Here is a 15,372-nt window from a genome sequence, read left to right as displayed (position 1 = left end):
TCATATTATGAGAATTAAGGGGAAACATTTCCAGAATAATCACAGTTTGCAGAATTATTTCACTCCTGGAGTAATAGGGCCAGGTTAGATTATTTTAATTATTTTTATTCTTTAGGAGAATAAATTCAGGAGAATGAAGCTAAAGGGATACGAAAATAAACTTGTAATATTACAAAAAAGAAATACTACGAATACAAAGTATATTCAGAGATTAAAGTCCCTCTGATACTGTTTAAGTGACTGAGTAACTGCCGATTTGCCACATTTAAGATGGCGGACGCTCTGACGCATCGCAGCATAGGCAGAACCCGCCCAATGACGCGTCTACTCTTATATTATGTCTATGGTAGTAGTAATACACACGGAGCAGTGGGTGTATTACACATTATCTACATGCTGTGGCGGTTTCCTCTTATGCAAGTTATTCCTCTTAAAAAATATACTTCTTAAAACTACTAATTCGAAAGCGCGACATTCAAATTGGTCTAAGATACACGCGCGTAAGAACAAACACGTTTGAAGCCGCCAATAACCGGAAATGCGCGACTCAAATTTGGCTTGGAATGAACGGTAAATAGGAGTAAACCGGCCGCATCAGTATAAACAACAACAGAAACGTCACGTCTCGTGGACGCGCTCCGACCACGCGACAGAGATTGACAAGATGGCGAACATTTTAGAAACAGTGGAGTAACAGCCGTGAAGGAGATCCTCGGTAAGCCGCGTTCTTTCCATAAAAATAATAAGTCCTTCTTGTCTTCAAGATCACCGGTTGAACGTAGCCAGAGAGTCGGTGGGAAAGTCCCGATGAACGCCGTGAACCGCGGCACCTCTCACGCGTGAACTTGTTGGGATATTAGCCCGGCTAGCTAAATGCTAGTTAGCATGCTAGGCTAATATTAGCGGCTCACTAATCTCTTAATCACAAATGTGAGAACGTGGATAATAAGTGTCAGAAATTGTTAGTTGAAGTCTAATTCAAATTTAAATGGCCTAATGTTGGTGTCTCTATTGTATGTTCAGCGGCCGGGTTTGGATTTTATTTTATAATTCTCATAGCTTTCAGCTTAGCTTTAGCTAGCTGGCTCACATTAGCAGTTAGGATGCAGCACTTTTTTAACTGTTAGCATAATTAAATAGAAGACGTTTTTAATGCTGCTGTAAATGTATGTATTTTTTTATTTTTACCGCATAGCGGTTGTCTTCGGTTGGAGGGGTGGTTGTTATGCATTTATGCAACAACTAAGTTTCATGCTCAGACCAGGCAACCACAAGGGCAACCCAGTCAAAGCGCGCTAACTCGCTGATAAATCCTGGCTGGCTCTCAGAACAATCACGACTCCCGATGCCGATTTATACAACTCTGATTTCAATATGCGGCGTCAGCGAAGGTTCCGTGGTAGTAATAGGCTATTTTATTTTAACAAAAGTGAAATATGTCATGTAGTGATATTATTATTCATATTTATTGTCTATAAAAATGAATAAACACGCCCACTCCAGCACCATAAAAAAGTAAACAAGCGCAAGTATCGACACGAGTCCTATGCACACCCCTTGATTTGCCTACTAAAAAGCCTATAATACATTTAGACAGTTTAACATTTTACGTTTGCAAAAGTTTCTAGAGTTTGTTGTCAAAAAGAATGATTTCCTCTTAAAGAGGATTAAAAGAACCAGAATAATGTGGGTTAACATGTAATAGACGTATTCAGATCATTCAGCGCGTTTGTAACAGCTGATGGTATTTTTATACTCTTTAAAAAATATCTTAATAATTTGCCTTGAAACCAAGACACTCAGCCAAAGTCAACATGATCCTAAAATCAAGATAAAACAATTTCCAATTTCAGATAAAAGGCAAGACATTTTCCCGGCTAATTAACTATGAACTCATTTATCAAATCTTTTTTCTTTTTAGTATATAGGTACTTGTAAACATTAAATAACATTATTTGGTTGTTTTAACCAATCAAAGTCTCTGGACATTCTTTTAGCAAAGTACTAATTGTTAGATAATAAATTAAAACTTTGCTGATCAAGAGAAAGTGGGGCATCCAGACTAATACCACATGTGTTTAAATATATCCTCAAGTACAACGCGTCAACATTTACCCTCACAGCAAACACCTGGCTGCTATAATATTCTGGCTTGCCTGATCATTGGGTGGAAATTGTCTGAAGGTTCTGATAAAGGTACTCGGATACTTAAAACATTTGACATATGCAGCGTTGGTATAAAAAGAAGAGGGAAAACAGTGCAAGAAGCAACTATTGGAACATTTATGGTCTTTATTAGCTTCGATCTGTTAGCTTATTAGCTTAAAATAAAGGCAAATTCCTGCTACTTTGCTGCTGTTGGTGCTGGCCTAGTGACATTTTACATTTCCATTACTATTTATAGCAAAGGATTAGGTTAATGGTTCACATCTGAGTTTAGCTAGGTATAAAAGATTATTTTCCATCCACCAGGACAGGTTTTGTTCAAAAGGAAATGAGTAAGAAAAATAAAACTGTAAATGGAGTAATAGGGTAGTTCACGTGTGACGTCCCGCGTGACGTCAGCGCTACATCCGGGTCCCGCTGGTAGGCAGAAAACAGTACTGTTCTCGTCTACTACATGACAAAACGGGTGATTTAGAGCGTACTTTTACTTCGTTTATTTATGGAATCTAAGCAATGCCTACGACTTGTTGTGCTCCCGGTTGCACAGAGAGGCATTCCAAATCGTTGGATGTACGTTTCTGTCGTTTTCCAAAGGAGGAAGGACGAAGAAAGAAATGGATATTTTCAATGAAAAGAGCGCAGGCAGACACTCCCAATGGACTGGGGGGGGGCATCGTACTACGACAGAATTTGCAGTCTACACTTCATCTCCGGTAAATACAACTTAATTCTGCTCTAGTCATTGTTCTACTTAAATAGCAGCGGAGGGTACACAGATCGCTACACGGGCCGGAGAAGCGGTAGCAGCAGCAGCCAAGCAGCAGCGGCGGAGCAGGCAGCGGCTGCTCTGCCAGTTCACGGGCTGCGGCAGCAGCCAGCGGCTGCTGCGTAAACACTACACGGGCCGGCGCCGCCGGCTACACGGGCCGGCGCCCCGGCCCGTGTAGCCGGCGGCGCCGGCCCGTGTAGTGTTTACGGCTACACGGGCCGGGCCGGGGCGGCTAGCAGCAGCTAGCAGCAGGGGCTACAGCCGCTGCTGCTGCTATTACGCCCCGGTTCACGGGCGCTAGTACTTCTGTGTTTACGCTGCAATGTCGCCGACACCGCCACCCATTTTAACAAGACAAAAACACCTAAATAATCCGTAGTGAAATTTTTTTTTTTTTAACCTACCGGGCCTCTGCTGAGACGCGGCCTGTGTCCGACGCCGCTTTGTGCTGTTGCACAAACATGTGTGAACAACATCCATCCATCCATCCATTTTCTGACCGATTAATCCCTCATGGCGTCGCGGGCGTTGCTGGAGCCTTTTTCCCGATTTAAAATAATTGTAGCCGTCCAGTGGTTTCATGGCTTTCGTGCTCTCTGTCTGTACTGGCCTGCCGTGTTTATAAGGCGGCTGTATATGTCGCGGTACAGAAAACTTGGCCAGCATTTCACAGACTCGCTCCGTCCCTTAAGGCTTTTGCTGTGTGGATCTGGCAATCTGATACCATCAACCTTCAACTTACTCTTAAAACGATCTTGTAGTACGTTATCTAAAGAAGAAAAATACGCGGAGAACTCGTCAGTTTCTCTGTTTGCGTCCGCCATTGTGTTCGCCTTTTGCCTACCAGTCCGGCGCGCATGCGCGAAAAACCCGCCTCAAAACAATAACAATGAACTACCCTATACTCTAAACCCAAACCTGCCAGGTGTAGACATATTTTTGCACTAACAGTTATCTGTAAAGAGCATAGAGTAACACAGCTTGAACTGTCCCTCAGCCATTGGTGGTTTGGAAATATTTTAGCTTCTGTCCACCTATAAAAATATGTAATACGCTCATTAAAAAGCATAATAAACCATAATTACTACATTTAGCAGGTGTTTTGTTTGCTGCTACCAATCAAGTTTTAGTTGTTGCTTTTCAGTTTTTTAAATTAAAGCTATTGGAGGAATATATTTGTTTTAAAATCAAATTCTGGCATCAAATTCTGAGAATCTAATGAGAATCTAATGGCAGTTTAGGCTGTTTTAAATGCAGAAATGTGCCCCCCCCCCCTTTTTTAATGCTATGGTTTCATTTTAGCACGGTTGTAGGGTTTTGTCAATATCTTGAAAATTGTCTGGAAGCGCAAAGTACAGCCTTATTTCCTTAGAGATTAGTTTTACTATTAACACAGGTGGCTGCTGGGAAAGCTCAGGGTCAGCTTACTGTGTTCAGTCTCATAAAGCAGAGATTAGATCCAGCGCTGACATCAGCGAGCCGCTGATATTCTTTCATAAAAAGGGAAAAAATTCACACTCAGCACAGTTTTTAAAGAACACGTCTAGATCTTGGAGCCAGATGGTGAATCGAGGCGTTTTTGTTGCTGCGTCTCTGAGCTAAGTCTCTTTCTCCCTGTAGGAACCACGACCATGTCCTGGGACGTCGCCGTTTCTCTGCTCACCGCGCTAATATGAAGCTGGCTTGAAACCGACCCGCGCGCTCTCCGCCTCGCACACAAGACCCGCGGTCAGCGGCCGACCGACGCAGGCCGCCCGGCCGCCCGGCGGTCCCGTGTGATGGACAGGTGTAAGCATGTGGGGCGGCTGCGCCTGGCCCCGGACCACTCCATCCTCAACCCCCAGAAGTGGCATTGCGTGGACTGCAACACCACCGAGTCCGTCTGGGCCTGCCTGGGCTGCGCGCACGTGGCATGCGGCCGCTACATCGAGGAGCACGCGCTTCAGCACTTCCAGCAGCAGCGCCACCCGCTGGCGATGGAGGTCAACGAGCTCTACGTTTTCTGCTACCTGTGCGACGACTACGTTTTGAACGACAACGCTACCGGAGACCTCAAGCTACTCCGCAGCACGCTCAGCGCAATCCAGAGCCAGCGCTACGAGGTCACCACCCGCAGCGGGCGCACCCTCCGCTCGGCGAGCGCCGCGCCCGACGCCCTCATGCCGTGCGGCGCCAGCGAGCTGCAGCTGAGGGACGAGGACCGCATGTTCACCGCCCTCTGGCACCGCCGCAGGGCCCTCATCGGACGCATCTTCCGCCTTTGGTTCGGCCTGACCGAGTGCGGGAAGAGGAGGGAGGAAGAAGAGAGGAGGCGGGAGCAGGAGGAGGAACAGAAACGGGAGGCCAGGGAGAGGAGGCGCGCCTTGAAGCGGCAGCTGCAGGAGGAACTGGAGAAGGCGCCTCTCAGGAAGAGCCGGCGCCTGCGGAGGAAAAGCCAGCGAGTCGTGGACGCGGCGACCGCTCCGGCTGTCCAGAAGGACCGCAAAAAGACGAAAACTCAAGTGGCCTTGTCTCAAACGCGCAGGCCGCGGACTCGAAGCCCGGCCGCCGGCGCTCCTAAGAAGGCCAGACGGACAAAAAAGCCCCAGCCCAGTCCCAGATCCCAGAGGCGATCCTCCAGCACCAAATCTAAACCCAAAACTCCAGCGACCGCCGCTCGCTCCGCCCCGGCCCGCCGCAAGCACAGCGCCAAGCAGGACGGCTCGCCCTTCAAGCGGCGGCCCACGGTCACTCCGGGCGTGACGGGCCTGAGGAACTTAGGCAACACCTGCTACATGAACTCCATCCTGCAGGTGCTGAGCCACCTGCACGTCTTCAGGGAGTGCTTCCTGCGTCTGGACCTGACCCAGGCGCTGGAGCTGCTGGCCTCCGCCGTCCACGGCCAGCTGACGGTGAAGACCACGTCTCAGTTCCCCCTGTCCCAGAGGAAGGGCCCGCAGTCGAGCTCGGGCTCCAGCACGGGGCTGAGCGGCGGGGCGTCGCGGGGCCGCAGCATGGAGCTGATCCAGCCCAAAGAGCCCAGCTCCAAGCACATCTCCCTCTGCCACGAGCTGCACACCTTGTTCCAGGTCATGTGGTCCGGCAAGTGGGCGCTGGTCTCGCCGTTCGCCATGCTGCACTCGGTGTGGCAGCTCATCCCGGCGTTCAGGGGCTACGCTCAGCAGGACGCCCAGGAGTTCCTGTGCGAGCTGCTGGACAAGGTGCAGCAGGAGCTGGAGAGCACCGGCACGCACACCACCGCCGCCGGCGTGCCGCAGAAACGGCTCATCAAGCAGGTCCTGAGCGTGGTCAACACCATCTTCCACGGCCAGCTCCTCAGCCAGGTAAGAGTCGCTGGCAACTTTTAAAAACCTTCATTCTGACGTTGAAAGCCCAAATAATCTTTTACCCCACAGACGTTCCTGGCCGTTATCACAAAAGATTATTTAAAACGAATAAACTCGATAAGCTTTTTAAATGGATCCATTCTTGGGGATAACGAACTCCACGTCTCAGACGTCGAATAAAACTGCACTGCAAAAATAGAACTAAAAATAAGAAAATATTTCTTGAAATGAGAGTATTTTTCTTTAATTTGAGCGGGTAAACAAGATTATTTGCCAATGGAATTAGTTTTTTACACTTAAAATAGGAACAATTCATCTCTATTATCTTATTTCAAGTGCAATATATCTAATTGTCTTATTTTAGGGGTAAAAATACTCATTCCATTGGCAAATAATCCTGTTTACCTGCTCAAATCAAGGAGAAATACATTAATTTCAAGAAAAATTTACTTATTTTCAATTCCCTTTTTGCAGTGTGCTGCTTCCAGCCAGACAGATGTTCTAGTTTAGTGGGACTATATCCATAAAATCTCCACATTTGTGTTTTGTAAAAAAAATAGAAAAACACCTATGTTAGTGTTGAAGCACAAAATTTTATCTTGAGGATCTTTTTCTTTTTTTTTTATCTACCATCTCCACTTTTGTAGCCGACATGATCCAGACTGAAGAGACGTTTTGATTTTTATTGTCTAAGGTTGTATTTTGGGCCAAGAAGCTATCGGAGCAAAAATTATTTTCTTCTTACACTGCAAAAACAGAACTAAAAATAAGTAATATTTTCTTAAAATGAGTGTATCTGTCCTTGATTTGAGCAGGTAAACAAGATGATCTGCCAATGGAATGAGATTTTTGCACTTAAAATAGGAACAACTCATCTCCATCATCTTACTTCAAGTGCAGGATGTCTAATTATTTTATTTTAGGGGTCAAAATACTCATTCCATTGCCAGATAGTCTTATTTAACTACTCAAATCTAGGTCAAAAACACAAATTTTAAGAACATTTGACTTATTTTTAGGTCTGTTTTTGCAGTGTAGAAACCCTCTTATAAATATATTTAGGCTGATTAGCGATATATTTATCTTGATACAGGGTTTGCACAACATGCAGTTGATCGTGGCGCACCGCCACGGCAAAATAAAAGCTGTCACACCTTCAGAATGAAGTTTAAAAAAAAGTGTTAAAGGATGTAAGACATATAATATATAGATGTCCTATATTATGTATAGGCTATGTTTGCGTGCTTATACCGACTATAATACGAGTTTAAAAAGGAATTCAAATGTCTTGAAACGTTAAGATGTACTTTATTTTGAAAAAAAACCACCCGCCTGCTCCTTCCTGTATGGCTGCAAAGCGTCTTTGTTGCTTTCTTTCAAAAAGCGACTTTTTTGTTTTAATGGCGACTTTTCGGCTCAGATGCTGCTGCCTCGTTGCACAAATATATTTTTTAAAATGGTCTTTTTGTCTCTGAAACTGTTGCACTAAAAAAAATCCCTGAATTTGATTCACACACAGCTTCAATCACTTATTCACTCATAAAAAAAAAAAATCCTAGAGGAAACCCTGCGATCTGTTTTTCTTCTCATAAAATACTTTTTAAAAAGGCATCTCTGAATCAAAGCTTTATTCCAAATTTGTTAAACAGCTGTAGATAAATATGAGAGACGTCGCCGGAGAAATAACCTACTAGGACACATAAAATCACAATTATAACACACGGACCATTTATAAGAAATAAAATCTCATCTCGTCTTTTTCTTTTATCTGGATATATTGTCCAGCTCTATTGAAAGACGAGTCCAGCGCATCCTTCACGCCTCACCCTCTCCCATGATTCATTGCTGGTCAAAGCGGGAGAAACTGGAAACGGATTAACGTTTGATATATTACACTCTCTGTAGCACAAAATCAGCTTACTGTATTTTTCTGACTATAAGGCACAATTAAGAATCCTTAAATTTTCTCAAAAACTGATGGTTCGCCTTATAAATCATTACTTTTATGTTTCCTGACTGAGTTTATGTGATACAATGCGCTCAAAAATCTGTTAAAATGTATAAGTATGACTTTGGTTAGCAATGTGATACTGTGCCACTACCTGATAGGACCCCTGAGCTGTCTACAAGACTGCCTGACTGTAAAGTCTAAACTAGGAGAGCATTCATGTAAGGCAGCCCATAGTATGCGCTAGAAACAATAAACCTAGTAAGTTAATTCAATATAAAGGTTATGTTTATTTTGGCCTTATGTTAGAAACAGGGCAGTGTAGTCCAGCTACTCTGTCCTCCATACAGAGACGGATAGAGAGCTGTAGACGTGAAGGAGTGATATTACACACTTATTTAAAAATATTAGATTTTTTTGTTCAGCTGGAAATGAAGGAAGCTGATCAGAGATGAGCCTAAATAAGATAAGATAAGTTAAGATAACTGATCTCACAGTGGAGAAATTCACTTGTCCCATCGGCTCAATAGTCAAAAGTCAGAAGAAGGTGTCAAAGCAGGTAAGTAGAATCAGTTAGATACAGTTATACAGCTATATACAATTCTGTACACTCCTATGTATAAATAGGTTATTGCACATATGTTATTATACACTTTATACAGGATTATTGCACGTGTTATAGCACCTTGTTTATATAGGACATTTTGACCAATCTGTATAGTCTGACCCAATCTGTATAATATGATTGAACTTGATTTTGTAAAGTGCCTTGAGATGACATGTTTCATGATTTGGCGCTATATAAATAAAATTGAATTGAATTAAATAGGTTATTGCACATGTTATATGGAAATACGGGGCGGTGCTGGAAGAAAACCTGTTAGTCTGTGCAGAAGACCTTCGGCTGCTGTGGGCGTTCACGACCCTAAACTCATAGCCAGAGCTGCAATAAAATCGTTTAGAGCAGGGGTGTCAAACTCATTTCTATATAGGGCCACTTTGGCGTCATGAAGTCATTAAAAGGGCCGGTTGCACGTGTATAGACGATACCTTTCATTTCATAATTTCATTCCAGTTCACATAGAAGCATAAAAAATGCACAGTAACATAAAAGTAGCAACCTTAGGCCCAGTATATACAGTTTATCTGCAAAAAAAAGTTGATATTGGGGTGAGTTACACTTACAGGAGGCACAGATTTAGCCACTTTATACACTTTAAAAGGATATATGCCTCTACTTTATGACATGATGTGCCTTTTCTTTGGCTCTTGAGGGCCGGATTATTTACCTTGACGGGCCGGATTCGGCCCGCGGGCCTTGAGTTTGACACCTGTGGTTTAGAGCAAATCAGACTCAAGCGTTCAAATGGCCTAGTCAAAGTCCAGACTCGCATATAACAGAATACATTAAAACAGACGTACACAGATGCTCTCCGTCCAGTCTGACTGAGCTGGAGCTGTTCTGCAAACAAGAACAAGTGGAAATGTCAGCGCCTAGACCTGCAGCCTTTAATTACAGATAAGGTTTTGTTCTGGGGGGGGGGGGGGCTGAATAAAACACATGGCAAAGAGGGAAATCATTATAATACGTCTGCATCACGGCAGCCACGTGCCCAACAGGAGGAGCCACGCTCACCGAGTCCTCCGCTGTGTCTGCAGGTGACGTGTTTGGCCTGCAGCCATCGCTCCAACACGGTGGAGCCGTTCTGGGACCTGTCCCTGGAGTTCCCCGAGCGTTACCACAGCAACAGCAGAGAGTCGGCCGCCCAGGTCTCCTGCCACTTGACGGAGATGCTGGCCAAGTTCACAGAGACGGAAGCCCTGGAGGGGAACATCTACGCCTGCGACCAGTGCAACGGTGAGTAGGAGCTGAACAATTAATCGCATTTTCAATATAATCGTGATTTAAAAAAACGCAATTTCCAAACGCAGAGGTCTGCAATTTTTGGTTATGTAACAATTAGTGAATTAGACACGTCCATTAGGTGTTGGTAAAATGTTTAAAGTGGGTTTGCCTCCATATGGAAGGGAAGACAGTTGCAGCAGTGAGATAATCTAATTTTATTACTTGTTATAGAGTTTATATAATCATACAGAGCATTAAGTCGTGGTCAGTCAGTTTAATACATAGACTTGCTTGTTGGTTGCGCTTTATGTTCAACAAGGATTGATGTCCAATTAAATTAAAAGCTGTTCTCTTGAATAATACTCCGATCAATAGAAACATTAAAAGTTCATGTTTAAAATAGTCCTTGTTTACAAACATCTTTATTTAGAGGCCATTTGTGTTGCTTGTGGTTAATGCGGAGAAAAGTCAAAATTGCAATTTTGGTTGAAATATATCGTAGGCAGAACGCAATCATTTCTGCTCTGAGTTTAGATGCTGTGGGTCTTTTAGCAACTAATCTGCACAGCGAGGAAACAAGTTGATTTGTTGTTTGTATATATTTTAAAACACGTGATAAATTAAACTGGGGGGGATAAAATTGCATTAAATCGCAATATTAAGAAAAAAAAAATCGCAATTAGAATATTTTCCAAAATTGTTCAGCCCTAACGGTGAGCGACGTCCGCTTTTATCATGCTGCTTTAAAGGCGTCTGTTGTCATAAAACTGTATTTTACCTTCTTACAGCAGCAGCCAGACGACGGACGTTCTCCAAAGCCGTCATCCTGACCGAAGCGCAGAAGCAGCTGATGGTCTACAAACTGCCTCAGGTCCTCAGGCTCCACCTCAAACGCTTCAGGTGAGATCACGCGTTAAAGCAGGCGCTGCTTTCTGCCGCCTTTAAAGCTCGTTAAGCTCGTTAAACTTAACCGCGTGCTCCCTGGTTTTCCTCGGCCGACCCGCAGGTGGTCCGGGCGGAACCACCGGGAGAAGATCGGAGTCCACGTCAGCTTCGACCAGCTCCTGAACATGGAGCCCTACTGCTGCAGGGAATCCTCGCCTAAAGGCGTGGCCTGCTCCAACGCCAGCAGCCCCAGCCCCGCGGGGTCGCCGTGCCCAAAGCACTTCCTGTACGAGCTCTCTGCTGTGGTGATGCATCATGGGAAGGGCTTTGGGTCGGGCCACTACACTGCCTACTGCTACAACACAGAGGGAGGTGAGGAATAAAGTGTGTGTGTGTGTGTGTGTGTGTGTGGGGGGGGGGGGGTCTGGTCTACATTAATTTATCTAGATCAGGGGTGTCCAAACTTTTTGGCATGTGGGCCAAAATTCTGAGGTCAAATGTTCTCAAGGGCCAAAAAATGTATAATATCGATAGAAAATAACCCAAAAATTATGTTGTGATTCTTTTACCTGCTTTACAAAATATGACTATTTCAATTAAACTAATTATTCCAATTTTCTGAAGGAAGAGGATGTTAAATCACTGCAGATCCAAAGTTAAAAAAGGGTTTTGCACATTTTCTTTATGTTAGAAACTCAATAGACTTGACTGAAAATAAAAATTAAATGAATTATTTTTGGTCTCACAATATGGCAACAGGTTTTTGGCCGGTAATTATTTTAAAACAATTGTTTTATTTAGCTAATTTTAATAAATTATTTGATGAAAAAAAAAAAAAAAAACGCTTTAAATGCACAAAAAATTGCATCTAAGTTAAAGTCCTCAGACAGATGTGGTCGTATTTTCTATGAAATTAAATAGAATGTAAAAAGTTTGGTTATTAAAACATGAATATATTGTATTGTACCAAATGTTTTCAGTTGTAAGATCTTAACCTGTCTACATTAATTTAAGCCTAATAGAAATAAAATGTTTCCATCTCCATCAGACCAAATGCTGTTGGGGGGGGGGGGCCACACAAAATCAGTCTAGGGGCCACAAATGGCCCCGGGCCGCACTTTGAACACGCCTGATCTAGATGTTGCTTCTCCCACATGCCTGAGCGTTGTTGTTCTTCCCGCAGAATAGTAGCGTTTGTCGAGTATCAGTGACGTACAGACACAGGTCACATTAGAAAAAAAATCAGATACGTATCGGATTCAGGACCACATATCCAAGTGGCCTGGGTCACATTTAAAAAAATCCGATCTGTGTTTTTCAGACTGTCATGAAAAGATCAGATCCAGGTCGCATATGGGCAAAAAAAAATGCAATTGGATCACTTCAGGCTGCAGTGTGAACGAAGCCTAAAGGTTGCAGGACAGTAGCTCTGGAGGACTAGACACTCCTGACCTAAAACATGCAGGAGGTGCTTCAGGAGATTAATAATTTTTTTTTGTGCAAAGTAAAAGTAAAAAAAGAGATTTAAAGCACAATAATTAGACAAGAATTCTCAGAATTTCAGAGCAGTAAGCTCAGAATGTAATGAATTAATATACGTTGATTTTAAATTCTTTAGGTTTTCAATATTAGGTATTTTATTGCAACAGATCTGAATAAATATTCTTCATTTTCTATTTACTGAAAACATTAAAGGCTGAAATCTTTTTTTTTTTCTCTACTTATTTTTATTATTAGTACTGTGTTTAGTAGGGAATCTCTTTTTTTCACCAGTTCGTTCACATTTCCCCCAGAAATGGCTAAAAATTTATTTTTTTCTGCAAATAAAAGCAAATATGAGTAGAATTTTTACCTTTTTTGGGCTGGCAGTGAAGAAAATAAATATAATATATATATATTTTGCTTTATACAACATCGAAAATGTGCCAGAGATATTAATGAAGTGAGCTTACAGTGAGGATGGGGGGAGATTTGCCCTGAGCTCATCCTTACATAAGGCCCAGAATTTCATTTTCGTGACCCGATCTCTAAAAACACCAAACGGATGAAGGATTACACGATAGTCTGGTGTTCTATCTGCCAGATTTCAGCCAGTGGGGTCCAAATAATCTCTTTATCCAGAACTTGGGTTTTTGCTTTTTGAAACTGGAGGCGTCAACAAACGTTTTTATTGTGTAAAAGTGAGGTAATGGCATTCCTTTGTGCTGATTTAGGAGTAACTGTGTTTGCTTTTAGCTTGAACTGGTTGCTTCTCTCCTCCTCCAGGCTTCTGGGTTCACTGTAACGACTCTAAACTGAATGTGTGCTCAGCGGACGAGGTCTGCCGGGCTCAGGCCTACATCCTATTCTACACACAGCGAGTAACTCAGGACAAAGACCGGCCACTATAGAACCAGGACCCCCAAACCTTCACCTCAGCGAGACGATCTCAGCAAAACACCATCCGTAGCTCCTCTTCTCCAGTATTTCTTCTAAAACCTGGCATCATGGGACTTTTTGGTCTATTTTTCTATGTTAGGGAAAAAGAAAAGAGGAAAGACTCTTTCTTTTTGAAAAAAATCTGGTTCTGCTTTGTGAACTTGTTGTATATGGTGTTTATACGTGTAGGTATTTGAAAAGAAAATGTTGTGATTTTTTTTTTTTTTTTTTTAAATGTACATTTGTATTTTATAAAGAAGAGAGTATCAGCCAAGGTTTGTCTCCGTAGCGGCCGGCCGGCAGGGAGCGCTTCGTCTGCCAGCTCCGTTGATCGTAAAATGTTTCTCAGTCACTTTAGATCGTTGAACTGGATGTAGGTTAACAAGTCACTCGCTCAAGATGAGACCCGGGGTCCCGTTTGGGTCCTTTTTCCTGCCAGAAATGCACTAGTTTCTACAGTTTTTGGACAAATAACGGTTGTTTTAAAGGAAGAAAATGAAAAAAAATAAACATCCAGGACAGGAAATTTGGGTTTTGCTCTGAAGTGGTCCTGGCTCTGAAGCAGAATCCCAGCCAAAGTCTAGGAGGAAAAAAAATTTAAGTACATTCTTAGAACCGTTTGAGATGAAGAAAACTTTCCGAAAGGGAAAACCTTCAGCATGGTGCTGCCACCTTTCTGCTCCAGAATGTATCTGCTTTAAGAGTCTGAACTACCCCCAGCCAGACATTAATAGAAAAAGTGTCCTTTTGTCGTCAAATCCTAGGTTATTTTTATAGGTCTTATAAAATTCAGCAAAAGTGGAATCTGCGGCAGAGCGTTCCACAGAAACCAGCATTTAGGCTATGAATGTATTTTTATACGATCTCCAGAAGCGACCGTCAACTGTTAAATTTTCACACGAGCCCCTCCTTCAACACCAGCAGCTGTTTAAGGTTTCACTGTTTGAATTTGGCTCCCCTATTTTTTTTTTTTTTTTGTTGTTCATTAGAGAATCACAGCACACTTCACGTTTTATGTTTAAAAAAGGTTTCACCGTCTGATCTTTGTTGTTTTCTTCGGTTACTACTCCGTGGTGCGTTTTTTTTTGTTTTTAAGAATGTTTGTAAATTTTATGGAAGCTATGCAAATTGTTACCTCAATTTTTATTTCTAGAAAAAATTACCTCAATAAATGAGATTATTTTTTTCATTTTTCTACAAAAACGGTGTTTTTTGGTTTGTTTGTTTTTTTTACATATGAATATATATTTAATTCCAGTAGAATTACTGAGCAATGAAACATGATTATTTAACTTATTAAATGAAAATGCATATCTTTACACCAAGATAGTTTTTATAAACCGAGTCAATGAAAGTAATGTTTCAAATAGAGGTCATAGTAATCTAAAAAGAGGCTTAGTCTGCCTTTAAAGTACAATAATTAAAATCGCCAGGTTTAAATTGGCATAATTTGAAAACGAGTGTCGGAATAATGGTTTAAAATAGTCCTGGTGTCTTGTATAAACGGGAATTTTTCTTACTATTGTGCACGTGCTCAACATAACGGGTGTCTACAATAAAAAAAAAAAAGTAAAAAAAAAAAAAACGTGAAAGCAAAACAAGAGTAACGGGAGTATTGTTTGTGTTACAAGCTCCTGAATATTGCTGATTCTGCACAACTTCGAACTAGAAGTAAGGTCAGCTAGTTTTAAATGTAAGCTCCGCCCCCAACTAGTAAAAAGAGCCTTAACTCGCTCTAAAACAAAACAATTGTTATCAAATTACATATTTTAACACATAATACGTCGCATAAAAAACATTTCTTCTTAACCGGACAAAAATAAATCCAAATATAGTTCTTTAAAGCAACAATTTAACCCTGTTTTCTTCCGATGGGAAATTTTATTCTGCCGATGTGTGGCGGGTTTTGTACGCATGCGCATATTATTTCTGAGAAAACAGCACAGACTAGTGCAGGGGTTAGTCAACCCATATATTCCCGGGACCGTGGACGTCATGCCTCATTAGTTACCTC

At 42.4% G+C, this 15,372-nt stretch overlaps 1 protein-coding gene across 2 annotated transcripts; it reads left to right on the top strand.

Moving 5' to 3' along the window:
- The first annotated feature begins 366 nt into the window (after window positions 1-366).
- usp44 (ubiquitin specific peptidase 44) lies at window positions 367-14,555 on the top strand. Of its 2 annotated transcripts, none has more exons than XM_012873836.3 (6): window positions 367-715; window positions 4,556-6,258; window positions 9,869-10,067; window positions 10,844-10,955; window positions 11,062-11,312; window positions 13,206-14,555. In XM_012873836.3, the coding sequence occupies exons 2-6, from the start codon at window positions 4,714-4,716 to the stop codon at window positions 13,328-13,330; spliced, it is 2,232 nt and encodes a 743-aa protein (XP_012729290.2). In that variant the 5' UTR covers window positions 367-715; window positions 4,556-4,713; the 3' UTR covers window positions 13,331-14,555. The 2 variants fall into 2 exon arrangements, with proteins under 2 accessions (XP_012729290.2, XP_012729291.2); XM_012873837.3 differs by having other exon boundaries at window positions 368-715; window positions 10,847-10,955.
- The last annotated feature ends 817 nt before the right edge of the window (window positions 14,556-15,372 follow it).

Source organism: Fundulus heteroclitus, chromosome 17, assembly GCF_011125445.2.
Source record: "Fundulus heteroclitus isolate FHET01 chromosome 17, MU-UCD_Fhet_4.1, whole genome shotgun sequence".
Lineage (NCBI taxonomy): Eukaryota > Metazoa > Chordata > Actinopteri > Cyprinodontiformes > Fundulidae > Fundulus > Fundulus heteroclitus.
This window is presented reverse-complemented; position numbering and strand designations above follow the sequence as displayed.

What these genes read in the sequence shown, in the direction of transcription:
- usp44 (XM_012873836.3), top strand. Translation starts at nt 4,714, where the DNA reads ATGGACAGGTGTAAGCATGTGGGGCGGCTGCGCCTGGCCCCGGACCAC. An exon ending in ACGGCCAGCTCCTCAGCCAG is followed by an intron (nt 6,259 to 9,868) that starts GTAAGAGTCGCT and finishes CTGTGTCTGCAG; the next exon opens with GTGACGTGTTTGGCCTGCAG. An exon ending in CTCCACCTCAAACGCTTCAG is followed by an intron (nt 10,956 to 11,061) that starts GTGAGATCACGC and finishes GCCGACCCGCAG; the next exon opens with GTGGTCCGGGCGGAACCACC.